General features: G+C 38.4%; 1 protein-coding gene across 2 annotated transcripts in view; it reads right to left on the minus strand.

Annotated features, from left to right (window-relative positions):
• Positions 1–22679, minus strand: part of CCSER1 (coiled-coil serine rich protein 1) — a 511517-nt gene that overhangs the window by 169266 nt on the left and 319572 nt on the right. For both annotated transcript variants that reach the window (XM_063310081.1, XM_063310082.1), the window contains exon 6: positions 16365–16575. In XM_063310081.1, the coding sequence (XP_063166151.1) occupies positions 16365–16575 (211 nt within the window). The remainder of the gene's footprint in view (positions 1–16364; positions 16576–22679) is intronic.

A 22679-nucleotide genomic window follows, 5' to 3' on the forward strand; every position in this document is an offset into this window, starting at 1 on the left:
GTCCAACACTAGCATAAAGATGACCTTTGGCAAGAAAGGAAACATTCTTCATACTAACAGTCCTTCTCAGAATAAAGGTGATAGATTCTCTCCAGGAAGTATCCCACTCCCCAGATGATTTCTTTTATGAGAACAAGTAACAGGACAGTTTTCACACAGACAGCATGGCTTGCTTCAGTACTCTCTTTCACACCAGGTTACAGTATTTTTATTCCAACAGTCAATTTCAGGAGAAAAGACCCACATGGTTGTTCCAACTCAATGAATTCTTGGGGGGAAAGTCTGCTGTACTGTGCACCTGAGTTACTTAAAGAGCAGTTGCATGAAATGTCATAATCTATCAAAGAAGGTACTGATTTCTGAAATGAATGATCTGTTGATGTAAACTCAGTTTGAACTTTGAATAACCCAAGTTTCAGCATGCTTTATTCCTATGTAACTAGATGCAAAGTTTAAGAAAATGGACTATTTGGAAATACAGACATGCAGTGAAATATTTTAACTCCTCACTGATAAATCACAAAATCTCTATGTAACAATGAATGCAATTGCTTTTATTATTTAAATTACTGCTATAATCCATCCATCCCATTTCTCCCTGCTAGAATTTAATGAAGTCTTGATGACTGACAACAAAATAAAATAGTTACATTACTTATAATAATACAACCCCCTCCCAATAACTAAATATCTAAGCCCACTGTGCTTATTATTTGTTCATATTAGAACACAAGGCTAAGGCTGCAATTCTGCACACGCTTACCTGAGAATTAGCTGTATTTAATTTAAAAGAGCTTCTTTCTATGTTGAGAAGCAAAGGTCTACACAGTTAATTCATTAATCAATTTGCAATTTTTAGCAGTCTCTTAAAAGAGTCATCTGGACTTTCCTAAAATATATGCCTGTATCATATAAAAGCAAATTGTTTTCAATAGCTCCATTAAGAGCACTCTCTAAACTTATTTCAATTTAAAAACTGGGTGAAGCAGTCACAAGCACAAAAGAAGAGCCTTCAGTCTTTCCTTTCTCAAGTTGAGGAATACCTTGACTACTGATTTATATTACTATGTTGGACACCATAGATAACCAAATAAATAATAAATAAATGTTCCAATTCCTTGCTTTTCACACATATGTTTAAATGTTATTCTGTAGAAAGGTATAAGACAACCATCTTACTATTATCACTGAGAGTAGACCCCACGCCTTTGAAAGAGCAAATACAACTAGTTCAATGATGACGGCTTCATGTGGAGGTGTACAACAGGTGTCTACTCCCAGCTGCTTCAGAATATGTTTAATATGACAGAAAGGAAAAATGATTAAGTGCATGGAGCCTATATTCATACAACATGCTTAAGAGTAAATCTGGGCTAACAAAATGTAATTGTGGAGTTCATACAAAAGCTAGGCCAAAATAATTAAACTGATTTATGGCTTAATGGTATGGCCTTGTTCAGAGAACATGATAAGACAATGCTGAGCCTGACATCTTAGCCTGCTGGGAAGCCAACTAAGGCATATTATTTCTTCAATCCACTGAGATTTCTGGATTCTAAAGCCACAATCATAAACATTCTAAATGCTGTTGTGAGTTGCTAGAAGTACATAAAAAGAGATGGGATACAAAGATTTTAAATAAATAAATGCGAAACACTGGGATGTCATTCCATTTAAGAATGGGCAGTACCAATTAAAATAATGAACTAGGATCATGGAGGATCAGATTTGAACCCCAGACACAATACTCCTAAATAGAGCTGGAAAGGAATAAAAAATTGTCATAGCTCTGCTCTCTGCAATAAGCCATTGATAAAAGTCAACATAATACCATTTTAACCTCCTCCAGCCATCAGCATTAGGGCTGAATCTTAAACAGAAAACTACATATGGACACTTTTGGTTAGTCACACTACTGACTAACTAAGGTTTGATTAACTTTGGCATGTTGAATTAGCCACAGTTGGTCAGGCTCACAAAACATGCTAAATTATCAGCACACTTTCCATTACAGAAAGTAAAAACCACAATAGGGCTTACTACAACCAATTGAACCCAGACACCCTGTAAGCCAAGCTCATCCAGCAGAAACCAAATCAAAACAAATGAGAAACTTGTACCCTCTGTGTGTGTTTAAACAGACATGTCCAGAATCTCCAAGCTGAAGGACCATGCTGTTTGGGAAAAATGAGAATTCATTTGTATATTCTGAAGGCTGTCAGATGTGGGGGGACTGTTTATGTTCTAATAACTATGTCCTATTTTTATTTTTTAAGTTGTTATAAGACTCTTTTTAAGATTGTTATAAGATGCTTGTGGGTTTGTTGCTGAGACTAACATGCTTACTAGCCTGAATATACACAGCAAAGACTGCAAATATAAACCCAGTAAAGGGTTTATGTAAATTTCTCTGAGAAGAAATGAAATATGAGAGGACGGGGAGGGGGAAGGGCAGGGATGATGATGATGATGATGATGACAAACATGGGATGCTCTATTGAACTTAGCATGATTTATTTCCAAGTAACCATGCATAAAAATACCTTGTGTATCTTGTCGTGTTATATGTAATTGCACAGGCCTCTTTAATCAAGCAGATGCACCCATACATACTTACACACTCATTCTAATTTATCTAGTTAGAAGTTCATCAAAAGGCATTTAGATGCATTCAATAAATAAAAAGGTGCATCAAGAAGATACCTGATTTGTGCCACAAGGAAGAAACAACTATGCATAGTCAATACTGTTACTGACATGGTAGACACAATTTAAAAAGGTGAAAATGATGCATTTGGTGAAACAAAGAGTTATAAGTTCCCCTTGAGAAACTACATCAATAGTTAAGATGGTCCCACCAGTGTCAAAACAATGAAGAAGGAAGGAAGTTGGTTAAGATAAGTGATGGAATTAGATCAAGGACAAACTCATCCAATTTTTTTTTTAAAAAAACAGACATTAATGGGGCTGCTGTCCAAAATGGTATCTGGATTGGCAGCACCTTGAAGAGACAGGAAAAACTACATAAGACTATCATAAATCTAGCTATATCTGCATTTAACTTCATACTTAAACATGAGGAAATCAATATGGTATTTCATTATTGAACAATGCACTTTAGCATAGGGAATGAAGAACTTAGGGATTTTTAAATATCTGGGCAAAAGAAACAATACAGAGAGTGGAATCTATGGTCCACTGATTCCTGGTCTTCCTCAGCATTGGACATGCCAGCAAGGATTGTTGAAAATTAGTTCATCAAATCTGAAGGTCCACAGATTCCCTCTCTTCCATATATTCAATGAATTTATTCTTCAAATTCTGAATCTTATATAGCTTTGCCATCAATATCCATATACATGATGGAGGTGTCAGCTTTGGAGTACCACAATTAAACATGTCAGTTTCTCCACTCCACAAAAAAGCTATTCATGCTGGAGTATTTTGTTATAGGTACAAGTTGTTAACTGTATATTCCCAGGCTAATATGGGGAACTTTTCCCACAGAACCCACAACCTAGAAGGCATATTTGCTTCAAATTAGCTTAACGTGATAAGGAATTGCTTCCAGTGATGTAATTCCTCTGATGGATGCAACTCCACCTGTCGTGCATCTTTCATTCTACCCACACACTGTAAACAGTGATCCGCTCCTTTTATACTGGATGTAGATCAAACAATATTGTGTGTGTGTGTGTGTGTGTGTGTACACACACACACACAATTTATATGGCCGCCCAGCTCAACAAGTGACTTGGGGCATCAAACAGATTTAAAATAAATTAAAACAATTACAAGCATTACAAAAATTAAAATACAAAGCAGCCAAGACATATCATAACCCAAATCACTAGAACAACCAAGAAATGGGTCCTTGCACACACTTGAGGCCCCAGGATAGGGCACAGAACCAGGTCTTTAGGGCCCAACAGCAGGGTTGGGGCAATCCTGATCTCTGGAAGGAGAATTTCCACAAAGTGGGTGCTATGGCAGAAAAGGCACATCTTCTAGGCCCTACCAACCAGCATTCTTTGGCTGATGGGACCTAGAGCATGCCAATCCTCTCTGACTAGATCAGACGGGTATGAACAACTGGGGAGATAGGTCCCTCAAGTAACTGGGTCCCAAACCAGCACCTTGAATTACACCCAGAAGCACACTGGCAATCAATGCAGCTCACGGAGTAGTAGTGTTACATGCACCGAATAAGCAGCACCATTTAATATGTGTGCATAGTAAATGTGTGCATTCTTCACCAGTTGAAGCTTCCAAATGCTCTTCAAGGGCAGACCCATGTAGAGCACATTGCAGTAATCCTCCCCATCTCAACTGTTCTCAATCTGTCTCCACCTCCCCCATTCCACAACAAAGTTAGGAATAGTTATTGAGTGGAAATGTACATGAAATTTCTGGAGGACATCTATAACTACACATTTGAATATGCTGAAAAGCTGTCCAATCATTGTGCTTATGGTAAAAAATTGTGCTGGTCGCCAGAATCAAGTAACCTGTCTAGCACAGGGGTACATAATATTTGATTACTGGGTCAGAAAAAGGGTTTCAGGGCCACAGGCTGCCTATCCACTAATTAAGTTTCTATAAATTAATTTATAATGAATGGGTGGGTGAATGATAGACATTCTCCAGTAACTGTGCAACTGAAAGTTTTTCAAAGACTTCTTGTACAATTATTGAAGAACCTCTCTTTTCATTCTGTTTAATGGAAAGCCCAAAAAACAACAACGCATCCCCTGAAGAATATTTGGTCTCATACATAGACAAATATTCTTACTATAAGTAAAATGTGATAAGAATAATGCTGTAGAATAAGCTTACTCTGGGCCATCTTGGCTGTTTCCAAAACACCTTATTAATGATTAAGTATTCTTAGTTATTATTTTTCCATGAAAAAGAACAAGCTGCCTTAAAAGGGGTTACTGGGTAGCATTGAGCAGATGCAATAAGGCAAAATATTTCTTATTTGATGATGAAATTGCCACTTTGTAGTTTTGAGTGCTTACCAGTGTTCCATCAGATTGGGACGTCCCTTCTTTTACTGATACTTTAGGTGTCTCTTCATTTCCCTCAGCTCCTCAGTAAATCAAGGAACTGCGGCAGATCTGAGAGAGGAAAGAGGCTGCACTAGGGCAATTTAGTCAAGCACCCTCATCCCCCTATTATTCCAATGGGCAGCCAGGATCTCAACCAAACTGCCCATCAGATCTTCAGAAAATTTCCCAAGTGCCCTCTGAATCCATTAGGTACCTGGCACAGACCAATCTAACAAGTCCTTCCACACAGAAATCAGAGAGTGATCTGTCCATGATAAGGAGAATAACTCAATGCCCACCCCACACCGCTTTCAGATCATGTTGCATCTGCTCTGAGACAAAAAACAGATCTACCATGTGATCTCTCATGTGCATCAGGCCCCCTCAGAGTTGGTCATGTCCATGGTTGTTATGATGACCATGAACTCTATCAATCTCTTATTCTATCTATATTGTCCCAGTAAGCTTTGTCCCATCATAAAAGACTTGCTATCCTAGATCATTTTATGAGGATAACAGAAATAACAGTTTCTTGCTCGTATTTTCTGATAGGAAGGAAGGAAGGAAGGGAGGGAGGGAGGGAGGGAGGGAGGGACAGACAACAGTTAAATCATAAAGATAATGCATTTGCACACTAACTTAAATTACACTGATTTACAGAAACATACGGAGTTTTCATGCATCACAAAAGCCTTTCACACTTTTTAAAAATACACTTGGTGTTTCTGTTGCAAATTTAAAGAACAAAAGCCAAAGCATGCTGTCTGTAATAAAGACTATCCTTTGCAATTGCAATTGCTGATTTTCTGACTATAACATTTTACAGCTGGGAAAGAAAAACACTAGTATTTAAACATAATACTGTAGAGTAATCCAAGCATGACGAGCACCACCTGCTGGCTATCTTTTTTATTGTGTCTGATACTTCACAATTTGCCATAATGCAAAAGAACTGGGAATTTTGGATTTATTGAGAAAATTGAATACTGGACATGATTGACAACACTATATCACAGTGATTATTTAATTAATTATGGAAAACAATCAGGATGTGAGTATCAAGTTATATATTCCTTCCTGTCCTGCCCAGGTTAACCCAGAACAACTTCCAGATTTCAAGCATAACTCTGCTGGATTTAGAATATTACACTAGCTTTTAATAAGCTGTTAACCATGGTTCAGTTTGCAAAAGGCACATGGTGCCAGGAAAGGGAAAATTGACCCTTCTCTCTAAAGTCCAGAGCAAGATCTATTTTGTATGCTTTTTGCCCTGGGAAAGCCCTGAAAAAGGGGGAAATTGAGGAAAGAGAGCAATGGTGATATCAACTACTTCTCCCATTCTAAAGCATACCTTTGACAAAAACAGAGGCCTATCTCAACAGCTCAGTAGAGATAAATCTGGATGTCCCATATCTAGTTTAGCATGGAGATACCTAAGGTATTGCAATATGCCAAGCTCATGCATTCATGTGTGAGAAGAATGCTCACTACCTTTCCACAAAGCATCATATATGGAATCAGGTGTTCAAAGTCACTTGAACGTCCTGGCTATGTATGAAGTCACCTTTGGCAGAAATCACACGTATACAAAAGAAATACCAAATAAGAAGAAATTAACCTTAGTGAAAATAAAATCCTAGACACAAAGGTAAGGTCAGTGCCCGGACAAATTATTTGGTTCTGCAAATGACAAAGGTGTTTGCAGCATTATCAAGGAGTAAGACTTGGATTACTTGGAATACTTGGAATAGTTGGCCCTTTGGGGCAGTTTATGTTCTCGGAGATTATTCATAGACAAAACACTTTTTTCTAACACATTTGTGTAAATCTGGCTCTGCCATAGAATTTATCTAGTGATAGTGAGACTAAAAGGAAATTGTAATTATTTTATGGCCAAAAAATCTGAGGTACTGAAATTCCTCAAATAATGTGCTTGTGTCTCTCCCTCTCAAATACTGATACAACAGAATCTGAATCTGGAATGAAGAATGAAATGGCACTTTATATTATTTTGATCTTTGTCTGTTTTCATACTGGCTATGTTCAGCAACATAATATTTGTGGGAATTGTAGCACATGTTCCACCACTGGTGGCAACTTCTGGCTTCTAAAATTAAAGGAATCAATGACCTAAAATGCTGTGCTATAACATGAGATCTTAGTATGTGGGCCTTAAAAATTACTATGTATGTATGTACATATTTATTTATTATTTTGGGTCTGCACCATTGTCTGAAATCTTATCATGGTGCCCACTACCTAAAAATGTAGACCTCTGCTCTTCTGGCATTGCTATTTATAATCTTGCCATGGCTAAACTGTTTGGAATAGATTATTTCAAAGGATTCCAGTTAGGGTCTGTGAATCCACTCTTACCTGAGATTAGATGTAGGACTGACAACTAGGACAAAGCTTTTTCAATTTTGGTACTGCAATTATGAAATTTCCTCCCCCATCACACCCCAGAAGGTCTGTAGCACCCTCTCTTTCAAGATATAGAAATTTCCAGCTTTGTTTCAACTTCCCTTTAGTTACCTTATTCATAATTGGTCTCCTGTTTGGGGTATAGCTATTATGATCTTTTAAGCAAGGTATATAATGGCAAGTATATTTTATATTATTTATATTTTCATGCCATACTGTGGGGTAATAGTTGCAGTCCAACTAAATGTCATTGGTGTTCTCCCATTTTATGGTTCTTCAAGCAGAGACTGTCCTCTCCTTGGAAACATGCTAAGAAAGAGATTTTTATTAGGAGAAACCAGGAGGAGTCACTTTCTGTATGACAACCCCCGCATTTTTACTCCAAAATATTTATTTCCAATACAGTGGAGAAAAATGCACTGATGCATTTACAAAGCCAGACTCTCCAGTTATATCCATCAATTAATGAACATACGTATTCTTTTCTAGTATCTTGTTGCTTTGGCCTTCTCAGGGAATTTCAATAAACAGCATGAATAATATACAGAAATAAGTGCATACAGTACTACCTTTCCTCTCTCCACCCTTGGTAACATTTAACATGTGTTTATATGTTACTGAGGGATCAAAACATTGCTTTCCTGTCACTATGGATTTTTCAACCTATTAGTAGGATTAATTTTATCTAATGTTTGGTGTGTAAGTGTGCGTGTGTATGTGTGTATTTAAATTTTCCACTTAGACCTGCCATAAAGAAAACACCAACTTTTGAAGTCTTGTACTTCTTGAAAGGAGTGTATCTTCTTTCAGAAATAATTATTTGAAACACAAACTGAAATGTTTGGTTTAAATTAGAAAGGCTAATTTAATAGGAGAAAATGTGCAAATCATTTTCTTTCAAGAACATAGAGCAATTTGTCACAAAACGGCAGCCCAATTTGCATTATAATGGGTCCGTTATCATTTCAGAGTATAATTGTTTAGAACATTTTGATACAGTTACAGCAACCACCCCCCCAGAGAAAGAGAGAGATTTTCAAGTTTTACCTAAGAACTGCCAACATTTATTACTGACTGCATAAATCTCTGATACTACTGTATATGTTACATGTTAACAGTGGATCATATAGAATATATAAGATTACAGTCTTTAAAATAACAATGTTCCCTAATTCATATGAATTCGGCAAATATGTATTTTTAATACAAAGCAGAAAAGGGGGCAGTTCTGGATGGCAGATGGGCAGAAAGTACTCTGTGAAATAGATCTGCCCACCCGGACTCCCAGTGTTTCCCAGCAACATCATTTTTAAGCAAGAGATGTTAAAAGGGTTGTTTATTTGAAGAAAAAGGAACATTGTCAAAACTTGAGGCAAACAGATATTTAAATATGCATATGAGTGTGATGCTAGACCAAGTGCATGCATAGGAGATATCTTCCAAACCCTAATACGGGACAAAATGTGTTGGTAACCTGAAGCAAATATATAACGATATATGAATATACATGTAAGTGGGCAATGTTCTGCCTAAGCTCATGTACTTCATCACTGGGATGCATTACTACTGGGTGGAGCCTAAGCACTAAAGGGATGGGAGAGGAAATTGCTTAGTATGGCACCAAGCATTTCTGAACTCAAAACTGTTGTCTGAAGAACATTAAGGATACATAAGCATATACTGGAGTCATTTAATTTAAATAATGTATAAGCATATGCTAAAATACAGGATTCTTTGTCACAATCAGAACTTTGTTGTTTCATTGCTCTATATCCATAGTCCACAAATCAAGTTATTATTCAACTGTAAACCTAATTGGCTCATGAGTCTGTGGAAATTAAGACAATATAAACCATGATTGATTGATTGATTGGTTGGTTGGTTGATTATGTGCCATCAAGTCATTGTCAACTCTTAGTGACCACACAGATTTTCTCTATGATGATCTGTTAATCTGGTCTTTCACCTTTTCCAATGGTGCATTCATCGCCACTGTAAATAAGTCCATCCACTTTGCTGTTGGAGATTTGTAAATCTTTTTAAATTTCTAATTTTAAATTTCTAAATCGAAGTCAGATACAGGAATATACATGCAGTTCAGTGCGTACTTAGAAGCTTATTCTGGCTATTGGAATGGCTAGATAAGAAACTCAGAGTGATGTGAAACATTTCATTGAGTTTAGTTGTGGCATCTCCTTGCTATAACCAGAGGAATCGTCTTGCCTCTGTGGCTTAAAGCAAAGCCCAGCTGCCTCTCCTAAACCAAGGTATATGTGTATCAATCAGGCCTAAATCATGCGAATATGAGATGGCATATAAAAAGAAATAAGCCATTTTAATTTTTCCAACAGTTGCTGATGATACACAACCAATGAAACCCTTATTCCTCTCTCTGTTGTACTACACTCTTTCTAACATAGGTATTTGAAAACATTTACAGTGATGAAAATAAATACTACTTATGATAATATGCAGCTGAATACATGGTACAACTTGAAAATCCTTTCACTCAGCCACCCACCCAAAGTCTCTTAAAGAAATTTAATTTTTACAGTATATACAATACTAACCTGCTTCACATATGCTAAGCCATGGTTTGTTTAATCATGGTATACTGAATAAATCACAATAAATTGGGTTTATTCAACATGCTGAGGCTATGGTGAAATTTTGTTTATATTCCTTGACCAACTTTTGAAAATAAAAGTAATGAAAAAAATGGGAGCACTTTCATGGATGGGATTGGAGAAATTCTGTTTCAAAGATGGATGTCCTATTTAGAGCAAAGAACCACACTGAGATTGTGTCTTGGTTTCTAGTGTTTATTGAACTACTCTAGTAAACAGAAAATCCTGCCAAACTAAAAGACTGTGGGAAACCCACACAGATAAACCCAAAACTCAAGATGGGTCTACTCTGAGTTTCTCTGAAGGAAAGTTCAAAGCCTCTAAATGATGCATGCATTTTTCCCCCTGGATAGGGGCCCCCTCCTGCTCACCATCAGTACTCATGACAATGGTTTTACATATATTTAACTTTCTTTTTTCATTCCATTTTTTTCTTCTTAGCCTTCATTCCTCACTTTGAGCCCTGGCCCTGCCTACTTTGGGAATATAGCTCTTGACATATTTAAACCTCAAAGTTGTAATTGTTAATATCATATTTTTGCACACAAATGTATATCCCAAGATGATGAACACTATAAAACACTATAAAAACCAAATTAATATGCCAAAAGAATCCCAGTGGGTTAAATGAAAGCAGTATAATCCTATTTAGGAGGACAATGGTTAGAGATTCATTATTGTCAATTTACTGTGAGTGATATATTTAAAAGGCAGAGCCACTGCTGTTATTTTTTTTTTCTCCTGCAGAATAAAAAATAATACAACCACTCCAAAGGAAAACAGCAGAACTGATTTTCCCAGGAGAAAGAATCTCAGGATGAAAGTGATTCATGGCCAGATATTTATTTAGCTATCTCTGTCCTGCACAGCAGAGATAAGAAAACTGGTAGTCATCTTACTGTATCATTTGTAAGTCTGCAGAAGTACAGGCAGCAGGGCTTGAGTGTATCTTTGTTTGCAGGTAAGTTATCTTTCTGCAGATTTGAAATAAGAAATGCTGCTGGGATAGAAGAAGGCAGTGAGGGGGAAGAGAAAGAAGAAGAGAGAGTTGGAATTTTCTTTCAAACGTGGATGCTAGATGAAAATACTTTCACTTGGCAATCAGTCAGGAATGAAGTGGGTGGTCAGAGATCAATGGACACTTTCATAGTGTGAAATTAAAGAGAGTTTACTTTTCCATTCAGTTCTCCATTAATGTGCAACAATTAGTGTTGATGCCCAGATAATTTAAAAAAAAAAATCTTTTAAGTGATGCCAGAGAACAGAAGTAGCAGCTCCTGGCCTACCTTGCTTGGCATTCAAAACTAAACTGGATTTGCCTTAGTTAATACTTGGATGGGAGTTTACCAGAGAATTCCAGGAATTTAGGTTAAATTGGGAAGTTTGAGAGTTGGGAGTGATATCATACCAGGAAACAGTACCAAACCACTATCATAACTGCTGCCAAGAAAACTGCATGTATGGGTCCACGTAGCCATCAGGAATTGTGCTTGACTTCAGGCTGTCTTTATCTGTCATGGTTAACAAATCTTCCTAACTCATTATGGGTTAGATCCCAAATTGTTAATAAATAAAGCACAATTTTATTAACCAATAATATGTATGAGATTTACTCAGGAAAAAAAAAACATGGAAACTACTTAATGACAGCAATTATGCAGTAGATACAGAACTCCAAATTCACATAATAGTTTTATTTTTGGATAACAATCCATGAAAATCTAAATGGTTCTTGGTTTCCACAGATGCCATCTTCTAAAAATGAATCACGCCGTGGACCTTTCAGATCTTTCTAGAGTCCTAAACCAATCCATTGGTGTCATTGCTCCTAGTTTTCCTATACAAAATTTCTTAGTTTTCTAAGAAGTTGAACCTAAGTGTGCTGAGACTTCTTTCTAAACCAGGATTACATTAACCAGTCTGTTGAATAAGCCATAATTGTTTGCTTCTCAATCAATGGGCTTAGACACTGTGCTAAACCAGAAACAAACGAATTGTGTTAATTTGCTATGTGAAGCCAAGCACTGGACTGGTTCACACATCAAGTTAAACCATAAGATGGTTTGTTTGTTTAATTTTGGCTTGGCAAGTTGTATAAATCCAGCAGCTGTATTTCATAAACTATAGCTTATGACCTCATGTGACTGTGAATTCAGTCCCTGTAGTTATTCAATAAACTGTGTTTAAAACAATCCACTACTTAGTGTGGTATACAATTTCAGTCACTGTGCCTCTTGCTGTTCTTGTTCAGCTTTGACTTAAATTTCTTTATGCCAGGACATTAAAACTTGTATTTTTTATGGACTATATGCAAGAAATGGAAGAGAGAAAGTTTGGGGAAAATCTACATCAGTTGCTGTTGTTATTGTTGTTATTATCGTACACAACAACTTGAAATCACAGCTGCCAGTTCTTTAGCTGTTGTTGACCTTCATTTGTACTGAGTTCTTCCCAAGAACCTAGGATACCATAATGATTAGTATAGTATATGTGTGGATCCAAGCAGTGTAGCCTTTTGTAATTGACAGATGGAAATTTTGCCAATGCGCAGATTTTTTAAGTGCCATCCAAGGCTTTTTGGTATGGCACCCAGTGTGCCAATAACCACTGGGACCACCACTGCCAGTTTATGCCATAATCTTTCAAATTCAGTTTTCAGATTTTGATATTTTGTGATCTTCTCCAATTCTTTATCTTCTATTCTACTGTCCCCTGGCATCGCCCCATCAATTATCCACACTTTCTTCTTTTCAATCACAGTTAAATCTGGTGTGTTATGTGCCAAGACTTTATCATTTAGTATTCAGAAATCCCACAGTATATTAACCTGCTTATTTTCAAGTACTTTTCCAACTATATGTTCCCACCAATTTTTCATTACTGCACATGATAATTTTACAGGTGTTCCACTAAATCATTTTGGTCACTGTATTATCATTGTTTGTGCAATCTTCTTGCACGAGCTGGGTATTTTGACTACTGTTTCTTCTGCTTCTTTGCACAATCTGCACTTTGAATCATTTGATGATTTTTCAGTTCTGGCCTTGATTGCATTAGTTTGAATAGCTGGCTCTTGAGCAGCCAGAATCAAGCCTTCAGTTTCTTTTCTTCATGTTCCAGTTATAAGCCACTGCCAGGTGGTTGTTGTTGTTGTTGTTGTTGTTGTTACTATTTCCTTACCAAGTGGGCCTTTTCAAGTATCATATCATTCTTGTGAACAGTTAACAAAATAATGAGTGAAACAAATGACTACAGGAACTGACTTCAAGTTAATTCATACTATATACAGATGAAATCCAAAAGCAGGACAGAATTTAATGCACTTGCATACTTATTGTTGCTTCACATATTAGAAAATTATGTTTGACAACTTGACACTTTAATTCCTTCAATCCAATTAAGCTGTTGGGAGACTCAATTACTACATAACATAGGTTGGGAACTTCTCTTTATGTAGTGCCCTCCTTCTTATCCCACTTCTATTTCCCATTGCTTTTTATTAACAGAGTTGAGGAACTCATTAGGAACCTTGTTATCATTAACTTTGCCTTCCTTATTATGACTGACATTTATATCTCTGCTGTCTTTAAGTACCACATCATATGGTTCAAAATTATTTAAAGACTATGAAAAGAATGGAGCATGTTCCATAAACTCCTGGGCTGTGTTTGTTAAAATAATTTTATATGCAGATTATTTGCAGTACAAATGACTCAGAAAAAGAATGGTGTTTATCAGCTCCATTGCCAAGTTACTGGAATAACTGTCCTAAAACAATACTGACTGTTTATATATGTTTAGCCCAATCCCCATATTCATCATACTCAACTTTCCAACTCATCCACAGCTAAGACTCCTTGAGTAACTGTTTTGATCAGGAGTTTGCCCAACATAAAAATGAGTGAGGATGCATTTGTCTTCAGCTGTATTTTTAACAGTTAAAAAAGAGCATCAGCAGTATCAAAAGAATTATCCCCCCTCCCCCATGAAGATCCTACAGTAATTATTCATAACTGCTCTGCCTGAAAGGAACCACGAGGGACTGAATTTTATGTCAACAAACAAAATGATTTGTAACTGGAAGGCAAACAGCTACTAAAGGAAAACAAACAGGTGGACTGAGATATGTTACTAAACTGCTATCAGAATCAGTTAACCATAATAATAAATATAGGCACATTTTTAGAATGACAGTCATAATATTGAAGACAAGAACAATATTAATGACAATATTCATATTTAATGTATTTTAAACGGTTACAAAATGAAGACCTTTTTAACACACATTATTTGAAGAAGAAAAAAGTTTGTTTTAAATGGAGACTTACTGAATAAATCAGTAATGGTGTGCTGGTTAATTAAAACCTCGGTCAGCAAAAAAAAAGAAGAGATTTACAACTGAATAAATTTATAAATGCCTCTTAATTTGTTAGTAATTTGGAGAATTTGCTGGGCTCGGAGAGGAAGATGCACTGTATATCAGTTGCTTAACTTCCTGCAGGTATAATGCCAAAACTGATCATCACGTCTGCTAGTTATTGATCTTATAAATTCCAGAATCAGTTATTTGTATTTTTAGAGAACCTGGTCTTTCATTTGACAAAGTTTCTAGCCTTCCTTTCCATGAATATATGCCTAACCAGGGACAGGCTAGGAACACAAAAAAGGTATCAGAATTAGCATCTTGGTGGTCTTTTATATGGCTGCAACATTCCTGTCGTTCTTTTTATTTATTCTGATAAACAGTAAGCTACAATTTCCATACATTGCTTTTGTTTTACGTTTTTAATTTTAATTAAGAAGCCCCGTGTAGTTTCCAGTCCTAAACCTTCCATAACCACAAGCCTTAGTCATATTACTTTAGGAATATGTTTAGGAATATGTTTAGTTTCTTCCAGGCCTCATAAAATAATGAAACCCCATTGAACAAATGCCATTCAATACAGTATGTATACATCCACCATGACTACAGCATCACTTGATGACTTTCACTTGTGAGTCACAGTGGTAGCATGAGAGGTAACAATTTCACACTGACCATGTTTGGATTCAGTATTTCATTCCACCTTGAGACTATATGGATGAGATTGATCCTTGTGTGATTCTTCCCTACCACTGATTCAGCTCATAGGGCTGCAAGAAAACTAGAACTATTCTTTTCTGCCCATTGCAGTTTATCTGAATAAACAAAGATCAAACTGTACTTCTAATTCTGGCTTGTTTAAATAAACCATAATTAAAATTAATAACAATTTTAGTGTGGGGCAAACCAACTGAGAGTCAAAAACAGAAGCAGATGCTTCAAATCTTCTCCTCACATTCCCACCAGAAGTGAGAATACCTATAAAAGTGAAGTAGCAAGGTCACCATATCACATGCAATACATTGACTTAAGTAGTTGCGGTGGCGCTGCGGGTTAAACCGCTGAGCTGTCGATCGGAAGGTCGGCGGTTCGAAACCGCGCGGCGGGGTGAGCTCCCGTTGTTAATCCCAGCTCCTGCTTACCTAGCAGTTCGAAAACATGCAAATGTGAGTAGATCAATAGGTACCGCTTCGGCGGGAAGGTAACGGCGTTCCGTGTCGTCATGCTGGCCACATGACCCGGAAGTGTCTATGACAATGCCGGCTCCAAGGCTTAGAAATGGAGATGAGCACCGCCCCCTAGAGTCGGATTCGACTGGACTTTACATCAAGGGAAACCTTTACCTTTACCTATGCAAATTTCTAATAGCTCTTTGGAGAATCCATATCCATTTTAAGTCTTTCAACAGAATGCTTAAAACATTACTGAACTGGATGAATATTGATCTGCCTGCATGGCTGAGTGATCAGATGATTGCTTGACCATGTGGCCATCTGTAATGCACAACAAAGGTTTCACATGACCAGAGACAATTGTAAATCGAGTCAGTAAGTTTCCATCAAGCTTTTATTTATTGTTTCAAACTTTCCTAGCATCCTAATGCTTCCTAAATCTCTCTTCATTTCTTTTTTAGTTTTCCACCATGTTTTAACCTGCTCTTGTACACAAAGATAGTTTTTTCTCCACCTGCCCCCCCCCCATGGTATTGCAAAACAGGAACCAAACCAAGAATCATCATTACCAAGTTCTGATAAAGATATCTGATATTACTTCTTTAGGGATAATTCTGGCAATGAATCAATAATTTATAACGAATAACTTCAAGTGACCATTCCTTAGTGGTTAACCGCGCCATCATTAAATTAAAAAATGGTATTCTTTGATCGTTTAAAAGCTTACCTCTTGGAGAACCCTCTTCATTTTCAGCAGTAATGTTTTTACTGCTGTGCAGTCTTGCATCATCAGACGGAAAGGCAAAGATTCTATTCCTCCACCATCTTCCATGGCTCCGAAAGGCCATTCTACAGATGGGCTGTGGGCCAGCTGGCTCACACGAGGACATCTTGCTTCCCCTCGATCCGCTTCCTTTGATAACTTAAGAGAAAGGTTCCTGTCAAGAAATAATATCAAAATGTTAGCAAGCAGTGCTAATGTGTTTTAGGAAATGAATTAAAAAGATGAAGCACTGTTCAAACAAAGGCCCATTTACTTTCCGTACATTCCCTGTTTTCCTATGGATTTTGTAGCTTATTATCGGTAATCTTCAGTATTTTCAGCTCGATGCTCCATAAATCTGTTACATCACAGTGATTTCTGAAGCACTTGAAAGCAAGGTTCTATGCTCAGCCCATTACTTACTTATTTACATCTGAGGGTAACATCTCAATTAATAAGGAAGGGCTGTAAAACTCCTAACCCTTTAAGCACTTTGAGAGAGAGAAACTGATTCAGACTCATAGACAAATATCTGGAGATGATAAATTCCAAAATTAAAGCTCAAAGTAAAAAGAAGACAAGAATACAAATATGGCAATGCAGACAGGAGAAAGAAAGAGGAGCTGTGGAATGTCAGGGGACCAACAGGAACATTTGCAGTATACGTAAGAGACTGAAACATGAGAATCACTTTTGTTTGTATGTACATATTCTTTGTGTATGTTTTGGTTTTGTTTTGTTTTTTCCTCTCAATAAGCTCCTAATATCTGTCTATACATCTTTCTGCATTATGCTGGCAGGCTGCATGCCATTTAAACATAAATGGTGGTGTTGCCTGAGACTCACAGTAATTATGCATAATTCGTTCTTAATCATCATAACAAAGACAAATTCTTCTCATGAACTCACATGCACATACTAGAAAGAACCCTGGTTCAGTTTCCTTGGACTGGGCTGTATCTTCTAAGAGCACAAGACACTATTTCCTAGGGTGATCTACTCAAAATTATGACCCACTTAAAGTTGTACCTAACATTGCATTAGCAGAGCAAGCATAAAGTATAGTACTGTATTGTTAGTGTATTCCACCATAAGCTATGCAAGCTACTCTTGGAGCCAGTACAAACCACATATATTACAACAAAGTCAGAATGAATTGTGACAATGGAATCAACTGCACAAAAATGAAATATGCAAACTTTTGAGTATGTGCCTTCAAGTCAGTCTTGATCCCTGGCAACTTGACCCCAGGCAAGTCCCTGCAGTTTTCCTGGCAAGATTTCAGAAGTGGCTTGTCCTTGCCTCCTTCCTAGGGCTAAGAGATAGACTGGCCCAAGGTCACCCATCTGGCTTTGTGCCTAAGGCAGGACTAGAACTCATGGTCTTCTGTTTTTTAGCCTCGTGCCTTAAACCACTATACCAAACAGTTCTCCACAATTCTACCACAATTTTCTCAGTTCTGACTGTCACCTGGGAATTTGCATTTGTATTTGTATATAAAAACTGTATGTACAGTTGGGAAGAAATGGATTAAACTGAAGGGAAAAAAAAACACAGTGAAAGACATCTTTGGTACATAATTGGGCAGAAACTACAATGAGCAATGGATACAAAATACCAAAGGCTGTTTCTTTGCAAGAAAAGAACACAAGTTACTGATAATCTAATCAAAAACAGATACTCAGCAGTGTAATGTCTGGAACATCTAATTGTTTGAAAACATAATCAAAGCAAATTTGAAAAAAGGGTAATGCAAAAGCCAGGGATGGTTTTACTTTTCAGCCTTGAGAGGATGTTTTAGAGTTTATTCTCAGGATGGCAAATCTAAATATTACTGCCACCAACTAATGCTGAATTAGTTTCACTATTAAGATTCATACTCTGAATCTTGAGTATGGCAAAATGGCAAAAATATTATTTTAAATTATTATTTCCAAGACCAAATTCATAATTTTGTATGAAAGACAAAATATTACCTGAGACAGTTTCTCCTCCATTGTTTCTTTCAACCACCATGGAAACTTTCCCCTTTAATTTCTTAGGGTTTTTTTTTTTTTAGTTTTTCTCCTTTCTATGACACCTTTAATTTTTTCTTAAATTTTTAGATTTGTCTTTTAACAACTGGAGACTTTATGAAATTAGGAGATCTACCATAAAGATCTATTAGAAGCCTCAATAACATCCTGTGTGTCCTAACAGCCAGGAAACACGCTGAGACAAGGAACTGGTCTCTGTTTATTGCTAGTACATAACACTGTGTGTCATGATGTCATTCTATAAATGATGACCTTATAAAATTTGCATCAATTACATCACTTCCTCCCTCCCCTGTGGACCCATGCTATGACACTGTGGTATCCAGTAACTTGCATTATTAGCTTTGGAACAATTAAATAAATATAAATGCTTAATAGTCTTTATTAGCTGTTTAAAAGTTAATTACATGCAAGGAAAAACATCTATTAGATTCTAGCTGCATAATATTCTATAATTCATATGAGCGTATGTATTAATTAACCGCTCTTTTCTAATTGTATTCTATTGCACCATTTATGTAAGTACTCAGTGAGATAAGAACAAAGAAGAGTAATCTCAAATTAGTCTGAAGATTCTTGTGTCAATTTTTTTTTCCCCTGTGTCAGAAGCACCTACCAAGGCGCTTCTGTGTTGAGAGGATTTGCTGGTGACATCACCGTTGCCCAGGGGACACCTGAGGGGGCTCCTTTCAAGTCCCTGTTTTTTTCCCACCAAAGTGGTACCTATTCATCTACTTGCATTTGCATGCTTTCGAACTGCTAGGTTAGCAGGAGCTGGGAGTCAGTGAAATTTAACTTTATGACGCTATCTGTATAAGGGATGGGCAAATATGTCAAATTGAATCATACTCAGTATCTTACTTTTGCCAATCAATTCCTCAAACTAGGAATTTAAAAATAAAAATATAAATTTTAAATTTTAAAATAAAAAATATATTTTATTCATTTATGTAGTTTTGATTAATGTACAATGTTTTCATAATGTATAAAATGTGAAGCATTTTTGTGCAGATTTCTCTGTAATGAACATAAAAAATAGATGAACTACAAGGAAGATATATATTTATCCCATTTAAAAGAACTACCCTGGTAGACCAGGACCTTGCCATATATTTCCAGGTTGCCTGATTTTGTGCTATCATTTGTTGTATCAATACTACCTACGGTTGAAGTTTAGCATTAATTTTGGTGATTGCCACTGATATTCATACTACAGTTACTATAATAATTGGGTGACCTTGGGCCAGTCCCTTTCTTTCAGCCCAACTCGGTGCAATGTAGACTAGCCTCTCATGGTGCACCCTGGGCAACGTGACTTGTCACAGCTAAATAGTCTACACATCTGGCTGCTGGACCTCACAAGGATTTCCCAGCAAGAAAAAGCAGCATGAACACCGAACTGCTATGCCATATGATAAAAAAAAATAAAAACTATAATAATGTATTTTGTGTAATTTTATTAATAATTACAGGTCTCTGTATTTTATTGGTGTGCTTCCTGGCCCATAGGCTGTAACAAAGGTTTGATTTGATGAACTACATGACAACATTCAGAAAGTAGAAATTTTGAAGTTTTGGTTTCTACATTGATTCAAAAGGCTAAATTAATTACATTTCATTCAAATGGAAACTAATTTGTATCTCTGCATCCCTAATTTGCATATCCTTGTTAATTCAATTTTGTATTGCCAGTAGGAACAGGAAGTAATGCCTCTATATAATTTGCTACTCAGATAAAATACCTTACAATTAAAATTCTATCATGGCTGCTTTCATTTCTTTGCTAAAGGTACATATAGCATATTTTTTAGAATACTGGGTACAGGGTTAGTTATATTTAGAATAAGATAAGACACTCCCAGTCTTTACTAAACACACACAATGCAATGTTTTTCTGTGACACCACAAGATGACCCCCCACCAATCTATATCCTTATGGTTTTTTTCCCCCTGCAGCTCAAGTTCATACTTTGAGGCCTTATTTAAATGCTTTCAATGCCATAATTATTAGGACTTTAGATTCAGTTACAAAGTAATGTTTTGTGAACATGTACATGTCTGTAACTCCTTAAAGCAGTTGCATTTTCTCCTGAGATAATGTGGAAGCAGGGCCGCAACTGGGGGGGGGGGCAACCAGGGCATGTGCCCCAGGCGCCATGCTGGTGGGGCACCAAAATGGGCACGGAATCCATGTTTGGCCCAGGTGACACAGACCCTAGTTGCAGCCCTGTGTGGGAGTTGCAGAGAGTGTCAGCCTTGCAAGGAAGCACACCCAGGAGTAGTCACTCTGCCTTTATTATAAGGTTACCTTAACACCACCTTGGAAGTCTGAACGTACTCCTCCCATCCCTCACTTTTACTTTCCCAAAAACTAGGGAGGGTCCCTTCTGAGCCACTATTGCTATCCCTCCCCCTTCAGACTCAAAGTTCATCCCTGTTGTCTCAGCTGCAGCTCTTCTTTCTGTCTCCCAAAGTCATTCCCACATACCTTACAGGGAGCAACTGTGTGATCCTGGGAAAAGATAAGTGGCTTTAAAAGGTTGTAGACAGGTGCTCTGTTCACACTCCCATGTTCTCGAGGATACCTTTCCCATAGTATTTCCAAAACTCTTCTTTGATTATGTGCCTTCAAGTCAGTGTCAACTCTTAGCGACCACATAGATAGATTTTCTCCATAATGATCTGTCCCTAACCTGGTCCTTTGGGCTTTCCAACAGTGCACCCAATACCATTATAACTGAGTCCATCCATCTTGCTGCTGGTCAACCTCTTCTTCTCTTTCATTCTCCCTTTCCCAGCATTTGTCATGCGCTGCCTACCTCTGAATAACGTTCAGACGCTGGTTTGCAAATCAGGTTCTGGTTTATTTCAGGGTAGGTACAACGTTGGTAGAAAAAAGCTGAGAGTGACAGGAGCGCGCCGGTGCGGGGTTTAAATACCCCGCGCCGGTCAGCGCCCCCTCGCTCACGGTCACGTCACCCCCCTTTGTCCCATGCGTTGCCCTGCCATTGGTTGAGGGTTTCCAGGATCGCCCATCCTCAGGTTTCCATTCTTCTGCTGATTGCTTTCAGCTGGGCGATCCCCGTTGTATTGCCGCTGATGGCTTGGGTGGCTCCGTGATTCGTTTAGCTATTGTTTGTTAGCCGTTAGTCGTTGTGGGTTGATGGCTACTTAACTTGTGCCCCTTCACTTATTTCCTTGTCATTGTCATGTGTGCCATTGCGCTGATGACTTTAGCTCAACGGCACTCATGACATACTGCCCCCTTTTCGAATAGTGTTCTCCCCCGGTTTTCTTGGTTTTCCCCGTGGAGCTGTCAAAACGCCACATTTTTTTTTTTTTTCAAAGTTCCCGCCGGAGTAGTTGTCGCCCCTCCCTTTGCTCCTCCCTCTACCACGTGCCTTCCCAGGGTGTGTCCATGGTGCGCATGCTCGGGTTCTGACCTGGCTTGCGCATGCTCCAACCACACCCTGTTTGTTTGGCTCAGTTCGGCGAGGCGAGAGGCGTGGCTGGTCGGGTGCTGCTCAGCTCCAGGTAGGGCCCTTCTTTTCTTATTTAGAGTGCGTCGCCTTTGTTGTGTCTCCTGGGCGTTGCCCCAGGTTGCCCTGTTGACTTGCTTGCCACTCCCCCGCGGCCGGGGGGCGGGGGGAGGGTGCTGGCGATCGTTTGTCACCACCCCGTGGGCCCGGGGCGGGGGGAGTGAGTCCCGGGGGGGGGAAGGTCCACCCAAGTCGCGGGCTTGGGGGGGGCCCTTTCCCTTGGGGCACGGGAGGCGGGGGGGGGCCTGCGAGGGGGGGGTTGGTTTTGCTGACCTTGATTGCGGTTTGTCGGGGTATGCCCGGTGAAATGCTCTGGTCAGGTCAGGCGCGTTAACGTTGTGCGCCGCCACCCATTCCGGGTGGGGGAAGTGTTTCCACCTGACCAGATAGTGTAGAGTTCCTCGTTGCTTGCGGGAGTCGAGGATGTCCCTGATCTCGAAGTGGTGTTGCCCGTCGATCATTAGCGGTGCGGGCTGTGGCGTGCTTGGGTGCCATCGGGAGGTGGTTGCCGGTTTTAGGAGGCTGGTATGGAACACCGGGTGGAGTCTCCGGAGGTTGTGTGGCAGGTCCAGGCGTATTGCTACCGGGTTCACTATTTGCGTGACTCGGAACGGCCCGATGTACTTAGGCCCCAGTTTTTTCGAGGGTTGGGTTGACTTTAGGAACTTGGTGGAGAGATAGGCCATATCCCCCGCCTGGAACGT

This window comes from Candoia aspera, chromosome 8 (assembly GCF_035149785.1).
Source record: "Candoia aspera isolate rCanAsp1 chromosome 8, rCanAsp1.hap2, whole genome shotgun sequence".
NCBI classification, from domain to species: domain Eukaryota; kingdom Metazoa; phylum Chordata; class Lepidosauria; order Squamata; family Boidae; genus Candoia; species Candoia aspera.